General features: G+C 35.6%; 1 protein-coding gene across 22 annotated transcripts in view; it reads right to left on the bottom strand.

The window, feature by feature from the left end:
- Positions 1-24,579, bottom strand: part of ZNF148 (zinc finger protein 148) — a 135,391-nt gene that overhangs the window by 67,681 nt on the left and 43,131 nt on the right. For 6 of the 22 annotated variants that reach the window (XM_081571691.1, XM_081571690.1, XM_081571686.1 and 3 more), the window contains 4 exons: positions 21,639-21,774; positions 14,007-14,056; positions 12,816-12,995; positions 11,560-11,908 (listed from right to left, as the gene is read on the bottom strand). In XM_081571691.1, coding sequence (XP_081427817.1) covers positions 11,560-11,892 — 333 coding nt within the window. In that variant the 5' untranslated portion in view covers positions 11,893-11,908; positions 12,816-12,995; positions 14,007-14,056; positions 21,639-21,774. The remainder of the gene's footprint in view (positions 1-11,559; positions 11,909-12,815; positions 12,996-14,006; positions 14,057-21,638; positions 21,775-24,579) is intronic. The other 16 variants (XM_081571680.1, XM_081571679.1, XM_081571676.1 and 13 more) reach the window with 4 other exon arrangements.

The following is a 24,579-nucleotide window of genomic DNA, read 5'->3' as shown; positions in this document are numbered from 1 at the left end:
GTGAAGTCGCTCAGTCGTGTCCGACTCTTAGCGACCCCATGGACTGTAGCCTACCAGGCTTCTCCATCCATGGGATTTTCCAGGCAAGAGTACTGGAGTGGGGTGCCACTGCCTTCTTCATTAACAGTTTAAGGAAACACAAAACTCAACTTTCTGTTTTGAATTAACTAAAAAGTTAATATGAAGTAAAGTTCTGTGACTTCCAAGTGAATTAGCAAATAAAAGGAAAATAAACATCAACATGTTCAATGTCTATTTTTAAAAGACTTTTAGCATACACTCTAGAAAGGATGAAAGGCCTTGGAGCTTAACTTTTTACACTGTGAGGGACGTAGATCATACTGTTCTACATCAACGCCCTCTGTTTAACTCAAAAATGTATATTCATGATCCCAAGATCTGCCCTTCACAACTCTGCCTTACCAGCAGGAATGCATAAGTAATAAGTAAGGGATATAATTTCTCATCTCTGTTAAGTTCTTCTATAAAGCAATATTACACAAATCCTAAATTCTGCCATTTGGTGTTCAATAAGAGATAATTTTCCATTGACTCATTCTCAGAATGGACTCAGATTTATCATTATCTATTAGGAGTAACAGGACTCAACTATGGATTACCCAAAATTTGAAATATCAAGCAGATATTTAAGAAGCATTAGAAGAATAAGGAGTTGAGAAAAGTTCAAGATATGCTGGTAAATGAAGAGATAAAAAGCAACATGATCCTATACATGGTATGCATATCAAAGAAGCACTGAAGTACATATAACAAAATATTAGAAGTGATTATATCCAGTGGCAAGGGTATGACAGGGTATTTATCCTAGAGCTATGTATACCTATGTTCACACAAAAACCTACACATCAATGTTCACAGAAGCTTTATCTGTAATAGCCAAAACATGGAAACAACTAAAATGTCCCTCATTTGCCCACAAAAGTCCATCTAGTCCAAGCTATGGTTTTTCCAGTAGTTGTATATAAACGTGAGAGTTGGACCATAAAGAAAGCTGAGTGCCAAAGAATTGATACTTTTGAACTGTGGTGTTGGAGAAGACTCTTGCGAGTCCCTTGGACTGCAAGGAGATCAAATCAGTCAATCCTCAAGGAAATCAGTACTGAATATTCATTGAAAGGACTGATGCTGAAGCTGAAACTCCAAAACTCTGGCCACCTAATGCAAAGAACTGACTCCTTGGAAAAGACCCTGATGTTGGGAAAGATTGAAGGCAGGAGGAGAAGGGAACAACAGAGGATGAGATGGATGGGTGGCATCACTGACTCAATGGACATGAGTTTGAGCAAGCTCCAGGAGTTGGTGATGCACAGGAAAGCCTGGCATGCTGCAGTCCATGGGGTCCCAAAGAATCAGACACGACTGGGCAACTGAACTGACTGACTTGACAACCATACCATGGAATTGTGTGTGTGTGCTTAGTCACTCAGTCGTGTCCGACTCTTTGCAACCCCATGGACTATAGCCCGCCAGGCTCCTCTGTCCATGGGATTCTCCAGGCAAGAATACTAGAGTGGGTTGCCATACCCTCCTCCAGGGGATCTTCCCAACCCAGAAATCGAACCGGGGTCTCCTGCATTGCAGGTGGATTCTTAACCAGCTGAGCTATACCATGGAATACTACTATATATTAAAAAAAAAGAACAAAGCATTTATATATACAACTCAGATGGTTCTCGAGGGCATTACATTAAGTGAAAAAGTGAAAGTGAAGTCACTCAGTCGTGTCGGACTCTTTTCAACCACATGGACGATAGCCTATCAGGCTCCTCCATCCATGGGATTTTCCAGGCAAGAGTACTGGAGTGGGTTGCCATTTCCTTCTCCAGGAGATCTTCCCAACCCAGGGACTGAACCCGGATCTCCCGCATTGTAGGCAGACGCTTTACCATCTGAGCGCTCAGGGAAGCCCTAAGTGAAAAAAGTCAATCTCAAAAGGTCACTTAATATATTGATTCCAATATCTGAGATAAACTATTCTCAAAATGATGAAGTTTTAGAGATGGAAAACAGAGTAGAGTAGGATAGCCAGGGGTTAGGAATGGTGGGGGCAACAAGAAGCAGTGTGACTACAGAGGGGTAGCACCAGGGAGATCTTTCGTATGAAGGATTAGTTCTGTATCTACTTGTAGGATAAAGCATACAAAAATGGACATGTAGCAATGTCAATTTCTTTATTTTGAGATTTCGTACTATAGTTATATAAAATGCAATCACTGGGGAGAAACTGCCAGACTGGGTACATAGAACCTCTCTGTATTATTTTTGCAACTTCCTATGAATCTATATAATTTCAAAATTAAGGTTTTTTAAAGAAAACAAAAGGATAAATCTTATCCCTTCCCCTTCCTGACTTTCCCTATCTACTTAAGCTCCATGAACCATTCACCTCTAAGGCCATACTCTGGAACAAAACACGATTTCAGGTCCTAGACAGAATGAAGAGGGCACTGGCATGGGAGGGCTGCCCAAAGCAAGACGTCAGAGTGTAAGCAGACAGAGGAAGTTCTCCAGATAAAACGGTAGTTCAGAATGAGGTGTCAGAGCCCAAGCAACATAAAGACAGGCCTATGCTGTGGGGGAAGAGCAGCCTTGAACAAGGTACCAGAACTAAGTAGTGTGAGGACTGAGCATGGACCAGTACAGTGTACAAGGAGGGATCCATGTGGTGACTGAGGCCCAGCGCAACTTGTCAAAGCACATGCAGGGGGAGGAAGGCACCCATGCAGGAGACAAGGAATGGCTTGCACTGCCATGGAGTATAGGAGCTGGGTGAAGAGAGCATCTACCTGTAGAGGAAAGGGAGAAGGGCAACAGTGCTAAAAGGAAAATAGTTACATACAGGGGTTGGGAGGAGGATCTGATCAAGTAAGTAAACAAATATATTAAGGATAAAAGAATCAGGTTTATCACTGCCTGAGAAGGGATTCATAAAATATGGGAGGAAGAAAACTAAAATGTACTCCGTGGTAATGGACTATAATTGGAGGTATCAGTGTGAACTCATGGTTTTCAATACTTATAGATAAACAGATAATTAGAGATGTAAATGTATGTACATATATACATATAAATGTATGTAAGTATATACATATATATATTCTCTGGTTTTATCCACTAACAGTCCTGGGAGCAGTTATACTCCACCAGCAATAAGCAGCACATTGAGCACTGAGATGTTGGCTTCTAAATACCATTCTCCACTAAAATGAACTAGGACTCCTTAGAAAAAATGTCTGATTCCAGGGATGGGGCAGGTAAAATACAATATAAGCCTAGAACATCTCATGACTTAAAGGTAGGAAATGCTCAAGGACTGATGGGACAGGTCAAAAGAACACAGAAGCCAACCTGAAGAGGCTCCGACTGGCCAAATCTTCAACTAAGCATTAACCATAGTAGTAGATTTTACCCAGTGAATCAAACTCCAAAATCAATACTGATACAAATAAATAAATGAACAAATTTCAAGGTATGATGAGGGATAAGATTAGCTTTACACTGGCAAAACCTGGCAGACCCTAACTCAATTAACTGATTAAAGTGAACCATCATTAGAAGGGGGAAAATAAAAATCACGTGCCACCTGTTCAAATGCAATGGGGAACAAACAGCATCACTTTTTGCAATACGCCTGCCAAAATAACAACTTAAGTCTCTCTAAGAGGAAAAATCATATAACCCTGAACTGAATGACATTCTACAAAATAAATGGCAATTTTTACATATGATGATCATAAAATTTTTAAAGAGAGGAACTAACCCAGACTAAAGAAAACTAAAGAGACATGACAATTAATGCAATGTATAATCTGAACTGTATCTTTCTGCAAACAAACTTCAATGCCTGGAGAATAAGTAGATGAGTAAGGATATAAAAAAGTTATGTAGAGAACAAATGTATGGATACCAAGAGGGAAAGGGGATGGGTGGGAGAAATTGGGAGCTTGGTACTGACATATATACACTACTGATTCTGTGTATAAATTAGATAACTAACGAGAACCTACCAGATAGCACAGGGAACTCTACTGGATCCTTTATGGTGACCTAAATGGGAAGGAAATCCAAAAGAGGGGATATATGTATACACATAGCTGCTTCATTTTTGCTGTACAACAGAAACTAACACAACACTATAAAGCAACTATACTCCAATAAAAATAAATTTACAAAAAATAAGAATACAACTAGCCAACTTGACCTAATTGACATTTACAAAAAAATCCACCCAACAACAGTCAGGCTCCACATTCTTCTCAAGTGAATACAGAGCATTCACCAAGGAACCATACGGTAGACCTTGTAAGACTCAACAAATTTAAAAGGACTTAAGTTGTACATGTATAGTCTCTGACCACAATGACCAAATATCAATGATAAAAAGATACCTGGAAAACTTCAAATATTCAGAAATTAAGCATGGGTCACAAAGAAATCACAAACGAAATTGAGAAGTTTAGAACTTAAAATGCTTACATCAAAAAGAAAGATCTAAAACAGCTACCAAACCTTCTACTTTAAAAAGCTAAGAAAATAAGAACAAATTAAAATAAAGTAAGCAGAAGGAAAGAAGTAATTTGAGAGTAAAGATGAAAGATGAAATGAACAATGTGTGTGTGTGCATTCAGTCACGTCTGACTCTGGGTAACCCCATGAACGGTAGCCTGCCAAGCTCCTCTGTCCCTGGAATTTTCCTGGCCATGATTGCAATTTCCTCCTCCAGACAATCTTCCCTCCCAGGGATAGAACCCATGTCTCCTGCATCTCCTGCATTGGTAGGTGCATTCTTTACTACTGAGGCACTAAAACCAAAACTTATTCTTTGAAGAGACCAGAAAAACCGACAAATCTCTACCCAGATTAATCAAGAAAAAGACAACTGGCACTATCAAGAAGGTGAAAAAAGAAATTATCACAATCCTTTAGACAGTAAAGGAATTAAGAACATATTATGAAAATTTTTGCTCAATTAAAAAATGAACTCCTAGGCATATACCCTGAGGAAATCAAAACTGAAAAAGACACATGTACCTCAATGTTCACTGCAGCACTATTTACAACAGCTAGAACATGGAAGCAACCTAGATGTCCATCAACAGATGAATGGATAAAGAAGCTGTAGTACATACATACAATGGAATACTATTCAGCTATGAAAAAGAACACATCTGAATCTGTTCTAAAGATGTGGACGAAACTAGAGCCTATTATACAGAGTGAAAGTCAGAAAGAGAAATATAAATATTGTGTACTGACACATATATATGGAATCTAAAGAGATGACACTGATGAATTTATTTTCAGGGCAGCAATGGAGAAACAGACATAGGGAGCAAATCTGAGGACACTGTGGGAGGAGAGGAGGGAGAAGGGGAGATGTATGGAGAGAGTAACACAGAAATTTACATATGTAAAATAGACAGCCAATGGGAATTTGTTGTATGTCTCAGGGAACTCAAACAGGGGCTCTGTGAACGGCTGAAGGGTGGGTTGGGGAGGGAGATGGGAGGGAGGTCCAGGAGGGAGGGGACATGGGTGTACCTATGGCTGATCCTTGTTGATGCACAACAGAAAATCACAAAATTCTGTAAAGCAATTATCCTTCTTTAAAAAAAAATGTTTTTAAATGAAATGGGCAAATTCCTTGAAAAATATAATTTGTCAAAACTGAATCAAGAAAAAAATTTTAATCTGATTAGTTTTTTATGTTTTAAAAGTTAAATTTGGAAGTAAAAACTTTCCCACAAAGGAAACTCAACCCTAGATTAAGTTATTGGTAAAGTCCACTAAATATATATTATTATGTTAGAAATAACACCAATTTTCTATAAACTTTCAGAAAATAGAGAAGGAACTATTTTTTATGAGGCCAATATACCTAAAACAAGACTACAAGAAAACAATATGCCTCATAAACATATACATAAACATTCTTTTTAAAAAATCAGTAAACTGAATCCAAGAACATATAAAAAGGGCGATGTATCATGACCAAGTGCAATTTATCCCAGGAATGCAGGACTGGCTTTAACATCTGCAAATCAATCAAAAAGTTCACTTTATTAACAAAAGGAAGGAAAATCATATGATCACCTAATAGATGCAGAAAAAATATCAATGAAGTTATACATCCATTCACAGCTTTAAAAGAAATCTCAGCAAACTACAAAGAAAACATCTTCCACCTCATAAATAAAGATAACCTATGAAAAATTTATAGCTAAACCAACTCTTAATGGTGAAAAACTGAATACAGTCCCCTAAAGATCAGGAAAAAAGCAAAGGTATTGACTCTTACCACTTTTATTCAACACTGTTCTGGAAGCCTAGTCAATACAATAAGGAAGAAAAAAGTAAAAAACATATAAATTGGAAAGAAAGATTGAAAATGTATGGACATTAGGGACCCTGAAAAAAACAGAAGGAATCTTACTAGAACAGGTACATATAACAAGATCACAGGATACATGGTCAACATAAAAAGAATCAACTGCATTCCTATATACTAGTCACAAACAATTAGACACTGAATCTTTTTTAAACACCATTTACAATTACATCTTAAACATGGAATACTTAAGGATAAACTTAACCAAATAAATATGTCCAGAAACTCTATGAAAAACACTATGCCAAGAAAAGTTAAAGAAAAGCTAAATAAACATAACAATACATCATGTTCATGGACTGGAAGCCTCTACTTTTTAGTTGCTGGTTTTTATCAAGTCAATATATACAATCAATGCAATCCCAACTAAAACCCAGATAGTTCATTTTATAGAAACTGAAAGGCTGATTCTGCATTTTACATGAAAATGCAAACAAACTAGAACAGTCACAGCAATCTGCAAAAGAATAACAAAATTGGAGGACCTACACTACCTGATCTCAGGATTTTCTATAGAAAATATACCAATCAAGAGTAATACTGATGCAAAGATAGAAACTAGATTAAACAAAATGAAAACAGAAGAGAAACAGCTTAACTTCTATAAAAATGTACCCAGAAGAAATTTTAAAAGACTTATTTAACAACATTCACAGTGACTTTAGTCATAAAGGTTGAAAACTAGAGATAATAAATAACCATAAAGAGGGAAATACAATTTTAGGATAATATAACAACAGAATGTTAATCAATAATGAAAAGAATGAACTACTTACTGATAACACTAAACCAACAGGGAAAACTGCAAAAACACTATGCTGAGCAAAAGAAAAGAAGCTGGAGGGAAGAGTTGCACATGATTGTATTCATGTAGAGTTCTCACATTAGTTGCTCAACTGTGTCTGACTCTTTGCGACCCCATGTATGGTAGCCCACCAGGCTCCTCTGTCCATGGAATTCTCCAGGAAAGAATACTGGAGTGGGCATCCATTCCATTCTCCAGGGGATCTTTCCAAACCAGGGATTGAACCCAAGTCTCCCATACTGCAGGCGGATTCTTTACTGTCTGAGCCACCAGGGAAGTCCAAAGTTCTCAAGGGACAACATTAATCTATGACGGGGGGGGGGGGGGGGGGGGACGGGGGGGGGCGGGCGCGGGGATCAGAACAATTGTTGCGGAGTGGACTGACCAAGAAGAAAACAAACTTTCCAGGATGATGAAAATATTCTATATCTTGATGCATTATGAGTTATATACAAGTTTACGCAGTTGTCAAAATTCTGAATTGTAACTTAGGATCCACATTTCACTTCAAACTTTTTCTCAATTAAAAAAGATTTCTTTCACTGAAAAAATATATGACTGCCTACCACAGCCCAGTTACTGAGAACACAAAGTTAAAATGCAAGTTTCAGAAAAAAGACCTCATGGTCTCACAAGCAAAGAAATGAAGTTAGTTATTATAATGAAAAATTACACAAAGGAAAGTTTTGAGAAGTGAAAAACAGTAGACTGCCAAACAAAGAACATTACAGGTATATCCAACATGTATAGGAGTAAGAGAAAAAATCATATTGGACCTGGGCAACTAATGCAATTTCAATGTACTTAAACTACCAAGTGGGCAGTAGGGCTTGCAGGGGCTGGATAAGATAAAAGACCTGATTCAAAGGCTCTTTTAGCCCAAGCAAAAGAGTGCATTTCAGCTGTTTAACAAAAAGAAACCTCTGAAAAATTTCTGGGAGGAAAATGGTAAGTATAAATCTCATTTTGAAAAGATGATTATAGAAATCATCTCAAAAACAGACAGGTAAGGCTCAGGTTACAATCAGTCCAAGAAGAAAGCTATTACCATCAAGAGACTATTTTATTCTTTTCAATCTCACATGGAGCATTTGCCAGGCAAACAACATTTAGGGCCATAAAATACACAACTTCATAAATGTAAAAGAATAAACAATCATACAATATACACTCTCAGACCATAACTGAATTAAAACTATAGATCAGTAAAAAAGAATAGCTGGAAAATCCCCCAAACTTGGAGATTAAATAACACACTTCCAAATAACACGAATCAAAGAACATATCTCAGAAAAAAAATAAAATGAACCAAATGAAAATAAAAATACAACTTATCAAAATTTGTGGAACACTGTGAACGTAGTGCTTAGAGAGAAATCTGTATCATTGAACGCTATGTGTGTGTGTTGTTTAGTCGCAAAGTTATGTCCGACTCTTTGCAACCCTATGGACTGTAGCCCACCAGGCTCTTCCGTCCGTGGTATTCTCCAGACAAGAATACTGGAGAGGGTGGCCATGCCCTCCGCCAGGGAATCTTCCCAACACAGGGACTGAACTCGTGTCTCCTGCATTGGCAGGCGGGTTCTTTACCACTAGTGCCACCTGAGAAGCCCAAAAACCATGGGTGGCAAATTAAATCCAAAATAATGTAAGAAAAAATATCATAAAAATTAGAGGAGAAATCAATGAAATTGAAAACCGGAAAACAACAGAAAAAAATCAAAAGCTAATTCTCTATAAAATTAGTAACCTTTTACTAGGGGGAGGTAAACATGGAGAACTGGTGTTAAGTGGGTATAGAAATTCAGCTTTGCAAGACAAAACAGTTCTAGAGATCTACTGTACAACGAGAGTACAATTAACTGCACGCTGACACTGGATGTAATACTATATGCTTAAAAATTGTTAAGACAAAGAGTAGCCCCTGCTTACTGCAACTAGAGAAAGCCCGCACACAGCAAAGAAGACCCACTGCAACCAAAAATAAATAAATAAACAACCGCTGACATACTTAAAAAAAAAAAAAAAAGGCAGCAAGCCTCTTGTCAGGCTAAGACAAAAAGAAGACATAAATTACTGACACCAGAAACTAAGGTGGGAACATCATTACAGACCTCATGGACACTAAAAGGATAATAAAAGAATACTATGAACAACTCTATGCCCACAGATTTGATAACCTAGATGAACTGAACCAATTCCTCGGAAGATACAATCTGTCAAAACTCATGTAAGAAGAAACATACAATCTGATTCTATAGCTATTAAAGAAACTGAATTACTAACCTTCCAAAAAGGAAAGTACCAGGCCCTACAGATTCACTGGTGAATTTCATCAAACACTCTAGGAAGAAACTGTACCAACTCTCTACAATCTCTCCCAGAAGACCAAAGCAGAGTGAATATTCCTAACTCATTCTATGAAACCAGGGTTACTCTAACATCAAAACAAAGATACTACAAGAAAAGAAAACTAGACCAATCTATCTCATGAATATAGATGCAACAATCCTCAACAGGTACTAGAGTAAATTGAATTTAAAAAATGTACAAAAATAATTATACACCACAACAAAGTGGGATTTCTTCCAGGTATGCAAGGCTGATTCAACATTAAAAAATTAATTAATGTAATTCATCACCATCAACAGGTGGAAAAAGGAAAAGGCTACTGCAATGGACTAGGTAAAAGTTGGTGAGCACATGTATTAGAACAAAACTGTAAGCAGTTATCCACTCATTCACATCATGTGCTAACACCTGGGCCATTATGGAAAACAAGACAAAATTCATGCTCTCAAAGAGCCTACTATCTATTAGAGAGACTGACTGAACAAGTCCCTACTGCAGGGAGTACACCTAGACTGGACAGAAGTGGCAGGCTGATAATGATCAGTTTAAAAAACAGAGAGGGGTTATGATTAAGGGGAATATTACAAGTAGGATACACGAAGGTCCTAAAGCAAAAGAAAAAGCATGGTATATTAGAAGTACTGAAAGGATCCAGGTTTAATATCACATAAAGAATAGAAGAAGATTTTATGACAGTAGTAGTTTTGCTGATCATCAGGTAAAAATAAAGACACAAGAAGGCAAAAAGACCACTCAGCTTCTCAGACTCCCTGCCTGCATCAGTACCATGCTCAGGAAGGTCCTGCTCTTCTGCCTGGTTTGCCCTGGCTGTGACTTATCCCACACTACTCCCAGAATTCACCACTGACCTACAGTCAGTCAACCACTGACCTACTAGACTTGATCAGTGACCAAAATACAGAAACAATCACTGACTTGTACTTAAAGAACACGCAGACTTCTGCATTGCTTACTGATGTGGAATTAAATACCCTCAGTACTAAGAAAGAAGTCACTGAGGCCAGAGCTGATTACAATTCACTTCACACAGATAATTTCTGGAGTGAAAATTATAAACAGGTCATTGCTGGTTGTTCCAAAGAGCCTGTGATTGAAGCACCAAAAGAGCCCTGAACCTTCAGGGGAAGCAACAAGTCCAGCTCACTGTTTTGGTTTGTTGCTGTTTTTTTTTTTCCCCAGAAAACATAGCAATTCTCCATCAGCTGTGACCATTAATCTAAGTACAACTTTCTAAAAAGATTGTGAGTCTCTGAACAAGCCTACCATTCCATTATAGAAGCTTGAGTAACTACAAAGACTGTGAGACACAGCATGTATCCACTTCAGGATAAGCAGGAACTGCACACAGAAAAAGGGCATCTCATAATATCTTAAGCATGTCCCAGTTAATGTGGGCTCAATAAATGCTCATTTGAATTGAAAAAAAATTTATGGGTATCTACAAAAGAGTATCTTAGGTGATGACCCGTGACATCAAGGTTAAACAGGAAAGACTGAAAGGGTGAAATACTTTTTAAAGATAATGAAAAAATAAAAGAAGGCAGGAACTGCCAACAGTTACAAAATTTGAAAGAAAAATTCTCAAGTATATGATCTTTTTCCAGCTATGCTCCAGATTCAATCCTTATACTTTTTTTTCCTCCAACCCTTCTATTCTTTAAGTAGAAATCTGAAAGTTAAAACAAAGTATCTTTTAAAATTAAGCACTTAAAATTTAATACATAGTAATCCTGACAAATAAATGTTATCCAGAAAATAATGTTTCTAAAATGTGTATAATACAAAAACTTAATTTTGCCTTTTCAACCATGATTTTTATCAATATTTGGTATATCTACTTTAGAACACACATTTGAACTATTTATATTCAGATTTTAAACATTTTTCGAAATTTCTTCAATGACTGTATCACTTAACAGAAAATTAATTATGTTTCTAACTAAGTTTAATATCTTATAAAGGAATTACTTACAGGGACATTAAGTGCATACTGTAGTCCTTGAGGAAGTCTTTCATGTGTTTCCATCTGCTCTTCATCATTTTTCACTGTCTCCTCATGGACCATGAGTTCATCATGTGATATCATATCCTGTTGTCTCATTTCACTTTCTTGTAACACTTCATCTGCAGCAAGGATCTCCTGGTGAGGCATACTCCGATCTTGAAGCACCGATTCCTGCAGTTCCCCAGACACGGTAGACTGGCCAGACACTCCACCCATTACAACCATTGCCCTGGAAGACTGCATTTCGTCTATGCCGCCACATTTAATAAATAATCCTTCCAGTTTGTCGTCAATGTTCATGCTTAAGTATAACTGCCTAGAAAGACCAAGTTTGGCAACAAAGCATAATAAATTAGTTTTATATGTCTACTTGAATTTTTTAAATTTCAAATTATGAAAGGTATCCATACTTCAATAAAAGTTTTATTCACATAATTCAATGCTGCCTCCAATTTAAAAATTACCAATAAATTTCCAAAAGCTAGTAGAATAAAACACAAATTTTTATTTCTGACATTAAGGCACTAATCTATTTCATTATGAAAAATGAGCATGAAATAAAGCAAACTGGGAGAAAGTATTTGTAACACCAGATGGCTCCATATCCTTTAATATATTAAAACATCTTAAAAATTAAAATAAGAAATAACATTAAGAAATAAACTGAGAGAATACTATCAGGTAAATCAAAGAAAAATTAGAAACAGTCACTAAATATATAAAATAGTCACAGCAGTATCAAAGAAATGAACATTAAAACCGTATTTTATCCACCAAATTGATAACAACTCTTAAAAAATACATCCAAGGTTGAGCTCACAGGGAAAAAACCTACTGAGAGTGGCAGTACTTTAGTTCAACTATTTCCAAAGATAATTTGGTACACTGTATCAAAACCCATAAAAATGCACATATTCTTTGAACTGGTGATAATACTTTTAGGAAACTACTCTGATGAAATCAGAAATGCATATAAAGATATGCATGAAAAATCACTATGGCAGTACTTTAATAGTGAAAAACTGGAATTACACTAAATATTCAACAAAAAGAAACTGGGTTAAATTATATTCATACATGCATTTTAAAACTAAAGTAATGGTTGCCCCACTGAATAAATTTACTAAAAATTATTAAATTGTACTCTTAGAATGGGCAAATTTTATTCTATATAAATTGTATCTTAAAGTTTTTCTTAAAAATAGAATCAGAAAAATGGTTACCCTTGTGTGAGGAGACTGTTAATAGAAGGTAGGAAAAGTGGGCTATCTGGGAGCAGACAACATTTTTTCTTGAGTTGAACGCTGGCTATACAGGTGTGCCCACTTTGTAAAATTTTAAGATGTGTATCTGTGATATGCACACATTTCTGTCAGTTATTACACTTCAATAAAAAGTTAAGTCTGTTGGAATTAAAAAAAATACAGTCAAAAAATATTCTTGAAAAATACTTTAAAATTTTGGGAAACAGCCCAATATATTAAGGGAAATGTGTATGTAAATATGTGTCTGAAAGTACACAGCTTTACTGAAAATGCTAACATTATTAATATTACCACTGGGTAGTGAAATTACTAGTTTTTTTCATACTTCTCTCTAATTTGAACTTTCTGTAATGTATTTCTTTTAAATGCTTTAAATTTGTTAAAATGGAACAAGTATTTTCATTACTAATATACTCTTAAATAGTTGCCCATGATTAAATTTAAGAGGTCATAAGAATTAGACACTACTAAATAATTACATTATCTTTTTCCCCCATTATTATAGGAAAAATAGGCAATATTAAGCCTGCTCTTCTAACTTGGGTTGCTATAAATTCATACTCCATTGTGTTACCCGAGGAACAGCATAACAATAATCATGAAATCCAAAGAAATTTTACCTCAAAGACTGTCAAAGCACTGGTATGGTTTGTTTTTTACCAGGTTGTATAAAATAAACAAACACACCCACCCAGCATGAAAGGACTACAATTAGTAAATGTATTAAGTATAATCAATGAGGTAATAATGGTTACTACTTTAGTCACAGCTTTCAAATGTTAAATTTAAATACACTACTGAAATCTAAAATAATCTTTCATTTACTAACATCATCTAGGGAGAAAACTTTATTTAAATGTACAGCTCAAAAAATGGGGTTTTCCAGGTGGCTCAGTGGTAAAAAAATCTGTTTGCCAAGCAGGAGATTCGGGTTCAATCCCTGGGTCAGGAAGATCCTCTGGAGAAGGAAACAGCAGCCCACTCCAAAATTCTTGCCTGGGAAATCCCATGAACAGAGAAGCCAAGTGGGCTACAGTCCATGGGGTTGCAAAAGAGTCAGACACGACTAAGCAACTCAACAAAAACACAACAGCTTAAAAACAGCTCACATAAACAGTAACGTAAACAAAAGAAAAATGTAATTCATACTTGCTGTGTCTTCCCTGGTACCAAGTAGTATCATAAATCCAGAAGACATACTGGACAAAGGAACAAGAATTTAATTTCCCTTTTTGAAATATTTTAGTAGTCTAAATGACAAATATTTAAAATACATCATCAAATAACTATCCTCTTCAAATATTCTATTTATCACATTTCTTAGCGGATAAACTATCCTACAACTAATAAACTTAAGTCTCCTAGGGTTAAAATTTGCCTATTTCTTTGGAAATCCTTACCAAATCAATTATATACTTCTAATCTATTTACTGTTTTCCTAAAGGACTTAGAAATTCCCTAACTAAAAAGGGACCAATATATAGAAAGCCACCCTTTACTGCTGTGATATCTGCTATTGCCACATACATTATTATTAAAAAAAAAAAACAACAAAAAACCCTTGGGAGCTTTTAAAGAATATGGGAGAAGTAAAAAGAAGTAATTATTAAAACCAGACATTAAAAAAAGATATCAGACAAACTAACCTAGGACAGACCTTTTTTTTTTTTTTAAAGATTACCAAAAGTTAAAGCTGACTTACTAACCCACTGCAAGGTCTCCATTTCCCTAAAGCAGTGGTCCTCATCTCCAATGTTTTTTATAATGTACCTCATCAATTTTTAAAAAGTTAGTAAATCCTAATATACAGTGGTGGTGGTTTAGTTGCTAAGTCGTGTCTGACTCTTGCAACCCCATGGACTGTGTAGCCCACCAGGCTCCTATGTCCATGGGATTCTCCAGGCAAGAATACTGGAGTGGCTTGCCATTTCCTTCTCCAAGGGATGTGCCCAACCCAGGAATCAAACCCCAGTCTCACATTGCAGGCAGATTCTTTACCAACTGAGCTAAGAGGGAAGCCCTATCCTAATATATGCATAATGCTTATAACTATACTCCTGTAACAGTGTGTTAACATATAATAAACCTAGTAAAACAAATATTAAAATTTAATTTTTAAAAAACTAATCTTATCCCTAACATCAGGCTAGAACAGTAAGTACTGAGGAAGTCAAAATACTTTGGAGGTAGAGAATATTTGGGGGAAGAAAGGTAAGTATGCAAAAAAAAAAAAAGTGCCAGAATGAGGCATCTGAAACAGGAAGATACCACAACTCAATAAGGAGGTAGTAAATGGAATGGGAAGTGGAAACACTGTAAATAAAGGGCAAACTTGACCTCTATGAAAATTTTCTTGAAAACAGTCCATACAGACAGAAAAAGGAATCGATCTTCCTTTTTCACATTTGCTTTCTTATTCCTCTAACCCCAAATTAACCTATCTATTTCAAGTTACTGGCTAGCCTAGAAACTGTTTCTGAGACAATTTCCCTGAAATACCAGAAAATATTAAGATATCAACACAGACTTCAATATCAAGGAACACTGCTCTGACAGTTTTAAAGTTAGCTTTGGAAATATCTACCAAAATGAAAACTGTTGACCACTGACACAGCAATCTCATTGCTAGGAGTATATATAATCCTATATATGTGCTTAGTCATAAAAATTAACCAAAGATTTATGTACAAGGATGTGACCTTTTAATGGAAAAAGATTGGAAACAGCCTAAGCATCCTCTAATGAAAACTTGTTTAACTAGATTCAGCCACACAGTGGAATACACATTAGCCATTAAAATGAATGAGGCAGCCATATGTGCTAGGTAAAAAGTTCTCCAAGATACATGGGGGGAAAAAATTGAGAAGATATACAGACAAATAAGTGAGCCATATTTGTATCACTTATCTCAACCAGTGTTGGGGCAGAGAAAGCTGGATAGGAAATAAACAAGGCTCTCAAACAAAGTTAATTTCACTAAGCCTATGGTAAAAGGGAAAAGGACAAAGTTACCCTAAGAAAACTCATCAGGAAAAGTATGTTTTTTACTGTCCTTGAAGCTCTCACCAACCTTAAATTTCTCCCTTACATCTCCTACATGACCTCAGTCAAAGCTCCCATGTGCTTCACTTCACTGCACATTCAAAAACCCAAACCCTGCAAAAGACTCCATGCATGCTCAAAAGTTAACACAGGCTACTTTCCCTCTAATTTCAGTATTTTCAGGAAGGTTCAGTCAAGTATAAAGAAATGAAACTGATGTTATCAATCCACACTAAGATGTGAATATTTAAGTGTCTCTTTCTGCTAAATCTTCAAAGAGCCAACTGTTTTTTGACCCACATGTCTATATAATTAATGGAATATTACACAGCAGAGAGAAAGAAAGAATGCTTAAGTCATGTCTCTTACATGAAAGGCTGGAAAGGCTGCTCTGGAAGAAAAAAAGAAATAACTAATCTACATTCCCAGTAGCTCAGTCGGTAAAGAATGTGCCTCCAGTGCAGGAGACCCAGGTTCGATTCCTGGGTTGGGAAGATGCCCTGGAGAAGGAAATGGCAACCCACTCCAGTATTCTTGCCTGGAAAATTTCATGGACAGAGAAACCTGGTGGGCTGCAGTCTATGGGGTCACAAAGAGTTGGGCACGACTGAGCAACTAACACATTCCCAGAAGCCTCTGTGAAACAGGGGGAAAGAATGACTAGATGGAGTAATAAGCTCTAAGCCACCTGAGCTCCTTATAATGATCCATTATTGCGTATATGAAGGAAGTTTGGGTAGCTGACAAAAAATATAAAATCACAGAGCTATCAAGATCCACGACAGGATGGACAGTGATGTTCTAGAAATAACTCAGCTAAAGGTGAGATGGCACTCCTTTGGAGTTACCTAGAATAGAGATTACTAAAAACCAGAACTTAGTAAGTCAGAAGGAAGGGGCCCACCTCAGGCCAATTTCTCCCTCCAACAGATTACTTCAAACTCTGCATTCTTTTCCTCCTTCCAAGTTTAATCCTTCCATCTCCATCCCTCTGCCAGAGAAGCTAGAAGGTATACATAATAACAGGGATACTGAGGGGATTACAATTCAGCTTTCTGCTCCATTCACATACCCACACACACCCTCACTATCCTTCAGTATTGAAAAATGTTTGGTTCAGTTGTATAAAATTAATCCAAATTACAGCCAATTAAGTAATCTTAGTCATGTAAGCCTAACAGCAGTGCAGTACTTTAAAAGAGAATATAAATTATAAGCCATCACTTTCTCCAGTCTTCCAGGAGAGACAGTTGACCCTTCTTGTCACCTTCTAATTTTATGCTTCTTTCTAATCAACTGTGTGTAAGCAATTAGAAACTAAGCTTTATATTAATAGACTTGTATAAGTTGAAATAGAGTAAATAAGCTTTGAGTTAAGGCTTTTAATAAGGAGTCAAACACATGGGCTTTAACATAAGCATTTGAGACAAGTATTTTCTCCGTCTGGGCTTGTTTTCAGAGGACAAAGTTAACAGAAGCATAATATATGAACAAGTTGGGCCTTATTACTCATTTTTAATCAACTATACAAGGCACTTAAAATGCTTACTGAGCTTTTTATGGGAATTTTATGCAATGAATGAAGAAAATGTCTCTACAAATTTATTAATAGGTTTGAGGCTATATTACAAAATTCAGAGATTAGCATAACCTGGAGAAGAAAGAAAACTAATATGTGCTGAGGATCTACTGTAAGTAAGACAGTATGCTGGGCACACTGGTGTGTTACTTCACTTAATGTTTACAGTAACACTCAACACAGTAACAGTTTATGCCCATTTAACAGATGCAGAAACCGGAGTTCACCCAAAGTTACATAGCTAGGAGGTAAACTGGGATTTGAAGACAAACTTACTTGGTTTAATGCACATTTTACCATACCATACTACCTCCTGTCTTGAAAAGGCCCTGGACACTAAGAGCTCGTTGAACTCATTCTCTTCTCCCCCACCCACTGAGGGCACCCTGTCACCATTGCCTGGCTTGATAAAGCAATCCAACTCCCCATAGTTGGCTACTCCCATCTCATGGCTACCATGGGAGAATTCTGTGTGACACAGAATCCCTTTTCTCCTTGATCAGGAATGGACATTTTCCACAATTCCTATTTTCTACTTCCGCCTCAGTGCATTTCTCCTTCATTCTTTTTTCATGGATTTATACACCCTCTTAACCCTTCCCCTCTTTCTTCAAACCTTTACCAAGTTATTTTAGGAAAATCTCTCTTTCCTTTACTTTTGCATTTTCACTCAGAAATTTTAAAAACAATCCTAAATATGGCTGATAAATGTAGGAGCTATGCCAAAGATACACCTATACCAAGAAAAAAAGGGCTGTAAGTTTTAAACTGAAAAGATTTGAACACTTGTGCAATAATCTTCTCAAATTCTTGAAAGCATCTAATTTCTCCTTCAGAATAAGGTGAATATTCATCTGCCATTTTATCACCTTTAATTAAATCTATACTCAACCATGAAAGAAATATTTCTCACTTAAAGATATTGCTTTTCTGTTTCTTTCACTGAGTGTGGCTGTAATATTATTTTCCATTAACATTTACTGAATAATATAAAACATTAAATGAGTCAAAACAGATTATAGTGGGCAAACCTAAACATCATTCTTTTCTAAATAAAAAAAAAGTAATTTCCAACTCAAAATATTCTCCCAAATTAAAAATACTCTGCTTTGCACCAGAACCCAATCACTCGTAGGCAAAACAGAAGTACTTAAAGGAATCTGAAACAGATTTTTTTAAAAAGCTAGATTTCACAAATTACTTCTGATTGAAAGTATTTTTCAACAAACTCATCTGAAGGATGCCAGTTACATTAATTTGGAGAGTAATATTTCTAACCTATGCAAGATTCAGTAAGAAATTATGCCTTACAAACATCAGCATTACAAATACAAATATCAGTCAGCCTTAAGATCAAATTGGTACTATAAAGCAACAAAGAAACCTTGATAAAAACGGATTTAACAATCTGCCATTTGTCACTCCTAAGTTTTCTATTCCTTCTCATCCTTCAAAATGTTGATCTAAGCAAAAACTGTTTCATCTCTAATTTAAAAACAAGATCTACCTCTTATCAGGGATATTTTACCTCCAGAAACCCCTTCAGATGTACTTTTGTAACTACCATCTTGCATCTACAAAGCTTATCTTGTAAACTATGCCCCCTGATTTTTAAATTTATGCTATTCAAAACATCCTAATGGAGGATCACTTACAATAATCACAGCTAAACAAAATGGCCTTTCTTATTAGTGCCAGTGACAATAAAAGATGTTTACTTAAAGAATTTACAGAGTAAGATAAATCACCTTATACAACATGACAACTAAATAAAAACCTATGATCATTTTCTAACCACAGAAAATTAATTTATAAATATTTAAGCCAAAGTTAACAGGCATCTCCATATATCTGATGCTCTGCTCAAATAAAGCAGAATCTAAGCATATTCTCCATTCCAAATACTTGTTGCCAGTCTTCTAATACAACATAACAATAAGAAATTAGTGTTATTTGGAAATACCAAACATCAAACTTATGTCAACTGTTGGTTGAGAAACAGCTACATTTAAAAGGGAGAGGGAAAGGGTAAAAAGGAACCAAGCAAAACAGAACCCTACATTCTGCTAAATCTAATTGTTTCATTCATCTCACTTTATGCCAATACCAAAAATTCAAACATTAATATTAAAAATAATTAATCTTGAGGAAACTATAAATTTTCTAGCCTTGTATACTAAAAGGAATATAAAAAATACTTTATAAACTTCCCTGTACACAAGTTTACCTAGTCCAAACACTAAACACCTAAGTGATTTTTAACATGTACTATATAATAACAAAGACTCATTCCAGAACAGAGAAGTGTTAACTATTCAAATCAACATTTTTAAAACACCAGACAAATGTTCTCACTTATCAGTACAAACCCTATTTGTTAAGTACAAAAAAACTAAAAATGTATTCGTCACCTTCAATGCCAAAAACATCTACAATGTCTTACAACCATTTACTAAAAGCTAAATCAATAGGCCTGATATAAATACAAGTATACTAATTTATCAAAACTGTTATCTTAAGTCTCAAAAAAAGGTAACGAGGTTAATACATGCTGATGCTGACATAAAATACGATGGAAAATTGACAACTAACGTCCAACCTTTAAATAAATCTCTTATAGAAGCATACAATATTTGATACTTGTTTCAAAATAAAATATTTAGACAGGATAAGAATCACAAAATGTAATCACAACGAAATACTTTTCATCTAAAAAAAAACAAGCATATGATGTCTCTGGGAGTAAGTTGTTCTGATGAGATCTGAACATTTAGAATAACAGGTTTTTTCGAGTTAGAAGGAACCAGTTACACATCATTTAGCTTTATGTGTAGCTAAAAGATCGTCTCACCCGAGGCCCTCATCCTTGCCTTAAGAGTCTAAAAACATTAAATAAATCACATCAATCTAATGTCAGTGAAACAAAATGAGGAATTATTTCAAGTCAATTTTAACTTTTAAGACCTTATTCCATCTTATGATATCAAAATTAGCAGTATTTAATCAAAGAACTATGATGACTATTCACAAAACTAAAATTTCCTCAAAACTCAAGTAAGAACAATTTCTGAAGTATTATCACATGCAGAGTTATACGTCTTAGATGATAAAAATTATATTTTAATTTTAGAGCAACTAGATAAATAGAAAGTAAATCTGACAAATCTTAACGTAAGAGACAACTAGCTGACCCCTAGATGCTGTTCTCTCCTTCTTGCCCAAAAATAAAACATTAAGTGAGACACATATGACCTAGATAAGACTCATTTTGCAGCCTTCCTTGCAGCTGGCTGTGGTCATATGACAGTTACAGCCAATGGGATATGAACAGAAATAATATACATAACTCTCCTAAAGGGAAAAGGAGTGTTCTTCCCTTTTCCTTCTTTCTATTGGCAGGCATGATGGTACCCTCTTGGACCACAAGATAGAAGGCACATATTAAGAACAGCAAAGTAAGACAAAGACCTAGGTCATGATGATTCTGGCGCTTCCAGACAATCCTGAATTTGTTTATATGGACTTTTCAAATAAATACAAATGTATTTCTATCATTTTAAGCACCTGTCAGAGTTGACAAGTCTAAATTTTAACCAATATACTTAATATAAATGATTATTAAATTATCTACATGATTGCTTCCTTATATTGGCATAAACAAACATACAATATAAAAGAATGTACAGTAACTGGTATGTTTTTTTACATTTAAAAAATTGTATGCCAAACACCATTAAATCTGATTAACAGGTCTAATTTTCCAACATATGAAAACAGTTTTCCTGGAAATTCTGGAAAACTTAATGTGGGTGTGTATGTATTGATGACAGGTGGGTGAAAAATGCAAAATAGCCTGCTGAGAAAAAGGGTTAAAGAAGGAAACACCTTCCCACTTAAATTTCATTTAATATTACATAGTAAGCTACACATATCTTCCTGTGTTAAACTTAAAACCCAAAACTATGTCTTTATTTATCAATTTTTCTCTTAGTACTATTTTCTCAAAAAAAAATTAAATCCCAAGTTTCTTCCAGATATAAACAAAACGTAAAGAATCTATTACACAAACTCAACATAAAAATCCAGCAGCCAAAAAAAAAAGTTTTATATTACAAAAATTTACTTATTCATGATTATGAAAAGTTAAGTACTGAAGTTACCTGAGACTAATGTAAAAATGAAGACTTCAAGGAAGGGAATGCTGCAGAGTTGAAAAAGAAATCATGGTTGAGTTTCTACCTTTCATAGACTTCAGAAACCCTCAGTACCACCTCAATTGCTTATGCCATCCAATTCCTACAAAAAAAAAAATAAATAAATAAATAACAAAAACATTACTTACAGAGAGAAAAAATACTGTACAAATATAACATGGACAAACTCACATGCATAATAAATTGATCACTCTTTGTAAATAGTAAACTATGTCTGAATAAACAGTGCAATGACTGGTTTTTAAATATGAAACTGGGAAAATATAACAGTGATGAGGAGTAACTGTGAAATAATCCTGGCCTTGTAAAGAATAATTTGCCTAGATCTGGGATGAACAACTTCAGAGGCATGGGATACTGAAGAAAATTCAGAAAGTTACATACCTAAACATTTACAAAACAGAAAATAAATGATTAAAAAATCACTTCCTAACACTATATCTGCTTTGTAAAGGCTATGAAGTAAAGAGAGAAGCAAATACAATCTTAGGCCTTACAAACAACAACTAGTCCTACACAGAGTGCCTATGTATTTACAATAGAAAAAAATTAGAGTTGTAAAATCATGAAATACCTACAGAAATACAATCAGCAAAGTCATCTGAGAAGAAAAACTGACAGAAGATGAGAATAATCATAGGAAGATTGCATACCATACCCCTCAAAAATAAAAATGAAGACCATAAGCTATACACAAGAAGAAAACTTCCTATCAGTGAATATTTCTCGGCATAGACTACAAAGTGCAAGTGAAAATGAAGTCGCTCAGTCGTGTCCAACTCTTTGCGACCCCATGGACTGCAGCCCACTAGGCTCCTCCATCCATGGAATTTTCCAGGCAAGAGTACTGGAGTGGGTTGCCATTTCCTTCTCCTGGGGCTCTTCCTGACCCAGGGATTGAACCCGGGTCTCCCACATTGTGGGCAGATGCTTTACCATCTGAGCCACCAAGCACAGACTAAATACACTAAAGAGTTTATGGAGTTTCCTACCATAGAGGTCTTTAAAAACATTACATCCTATCTATAAAGAATAGTTTGTATTTACTCCTCCACAGGAAGCTCTGAGACCAAATGGTGTACGATACATCCTATGATTTTAGATCAGTTTTTACAGTGGTGCAAAGGCAAGAAGAACAGTCTTTCTCACCTAAAACACACCAGTAGTAAGTCCATCTTTGTACTTCAGAAAAAGGGAAAGTGTTAGCCACTCGGTCGTGTCTGACTCTGCGACCCCATGGACTCTAGCCCGCTAGGCTCCTTTGTCCATGGAATTCTCCAGGCAAGAATATTGGAGTGGGTTGCCATTTCCTCCTCCAGCGAGCTTCTCAACCCAGGGATCAAACCCAGGTCTCCTGAATTGTAGGCAGATTCTTTACCGTCTGAGCCGTCACGAAAGCATACTTCAGAAAGTATAACACTAATTTACTTTTTAAAACATTCCAACACTGTATCCATATTTTTTTAAAGTTTAAATTCTGATGGAGCTATTTACCTCTCAGTACCCTTTCATTTCAGAATTTTCCTGGATATTCACTCATGCATGTCTATTTTAGCAGATAAACTTTTATTCAAAATAAAAAAATTTCAGTAGGATTGTATTAGATAAAAATAATACCAAAATGACAACAGTAACAATAACCTAGGCAGGCAGGGATGGGGGAGTCACAATCTGAAATTACTCCAATATGTTATCCAAAATGCCCAGTTTTCAACAATAAATTATAAGATGAGGAAGGAAGAAAGGAAAGGAAAGGAGAGGAGGGAGAGAGAAAGGAAGGAAAGGAGGGAAGAAAAATGCGACCCACATTAATAAAAAATAGCAATTGCTACAAACGGCTTCTGAGTATCCCCAAATGTTGGTTTAAACAAAGATTTCAAAATATCCATTATAAACATGTTAAAAAGTAACAGACCCTATCTTCAATGTTGAATTATGAAAACAATCAACAAACAAAAAAATTTTCAGTAAGGGTAGAGCATTTATGTAAAAGAACCACATGGAAACTCTGAAGCCGAAAAGTACAATAACTAAAACAAAAACTTCACTACACGATTCAAGGTGGCAGAAGAAAATCTATGACCTTGAAGATACATTAGTAGAAACTATCCAATCTGAAGGACAGTGAAGAAAAAAAGGTTGAAGAAAACTGAACAGAGCCTCAGCAACCAACTTACCAACATTTCTGGAGTTCCAAAGGAGAGGAGAGTAAGGGCAGGAAATAAGGGTTTTTTTAATCAAACAGAAACCAAAAACTTCCCAAATTAGATTTTTCAGTAGAAATAACATCTATAGGTCTTAGAAGTTCAATGAATCTCATGGAGAATAATTACAAAGACACACACTAGTCAAAATTGTTAACAACAAACACAAGGAGAAAAATCATGTAAGCATAAAGAGAAAAATTACTCAGCATAGCAGAGAACCATCAACACGATTAACAGCTTTCTTTTTTTTTGTCTTTAACAATAATATTGTATTATAAAAGCACTTTACAACTCCATCTCATCTTTGAGTACATGTTACTGGAGATGTGGGCTAATGATTATCTGAAAGCATATCTCTAGTCAGACCCATAATCCAAGTGCTCTCTGAATATTATAAGGTGAGAGTAAGTGGGAAGTGGAGGAGGAAGAGGAAAGAGAGGGAAATAAGGTTCTCCCAGTTAAGGGCTTTGTTGCAATGAGGGGATGAGGAAGTATGAAGATATTTTTGCTGTCTTTTCATCCTTATACTGTGTTAAGTAATGCTTACAACATAAATTCAGCAGGCTTTTCCTGAGCTGTAGCTCAGAAATTTACTAACAGCTGACTTTCAATCAGGAACAACAAGACAGAGGAATCACATTCGGAAAGTGCTAAAAGAAAAAAACCTGTCAACCAAGAAG

Source organism: Giraffa tippelskirchi, chromosome 2 (assembly GCF_054371585.1).
Source record: "Giraffa tippelskirchi isolate mGirTip1 chromosome 2, T2T-mGirTip1v1.2.pri, whole genome shotgun sequence".
Lineage (NCBI taxonomy): Eukaryota > Metazoa > Chordata > Mammalia > Artiodactyla > Giraffidae > Giraffa > Giraffa tippelskirchi.
Note: the sequence above shows the minus strand (reverse complement) of the source record. Positions and strands in the feature narration are given on the sequence as shown.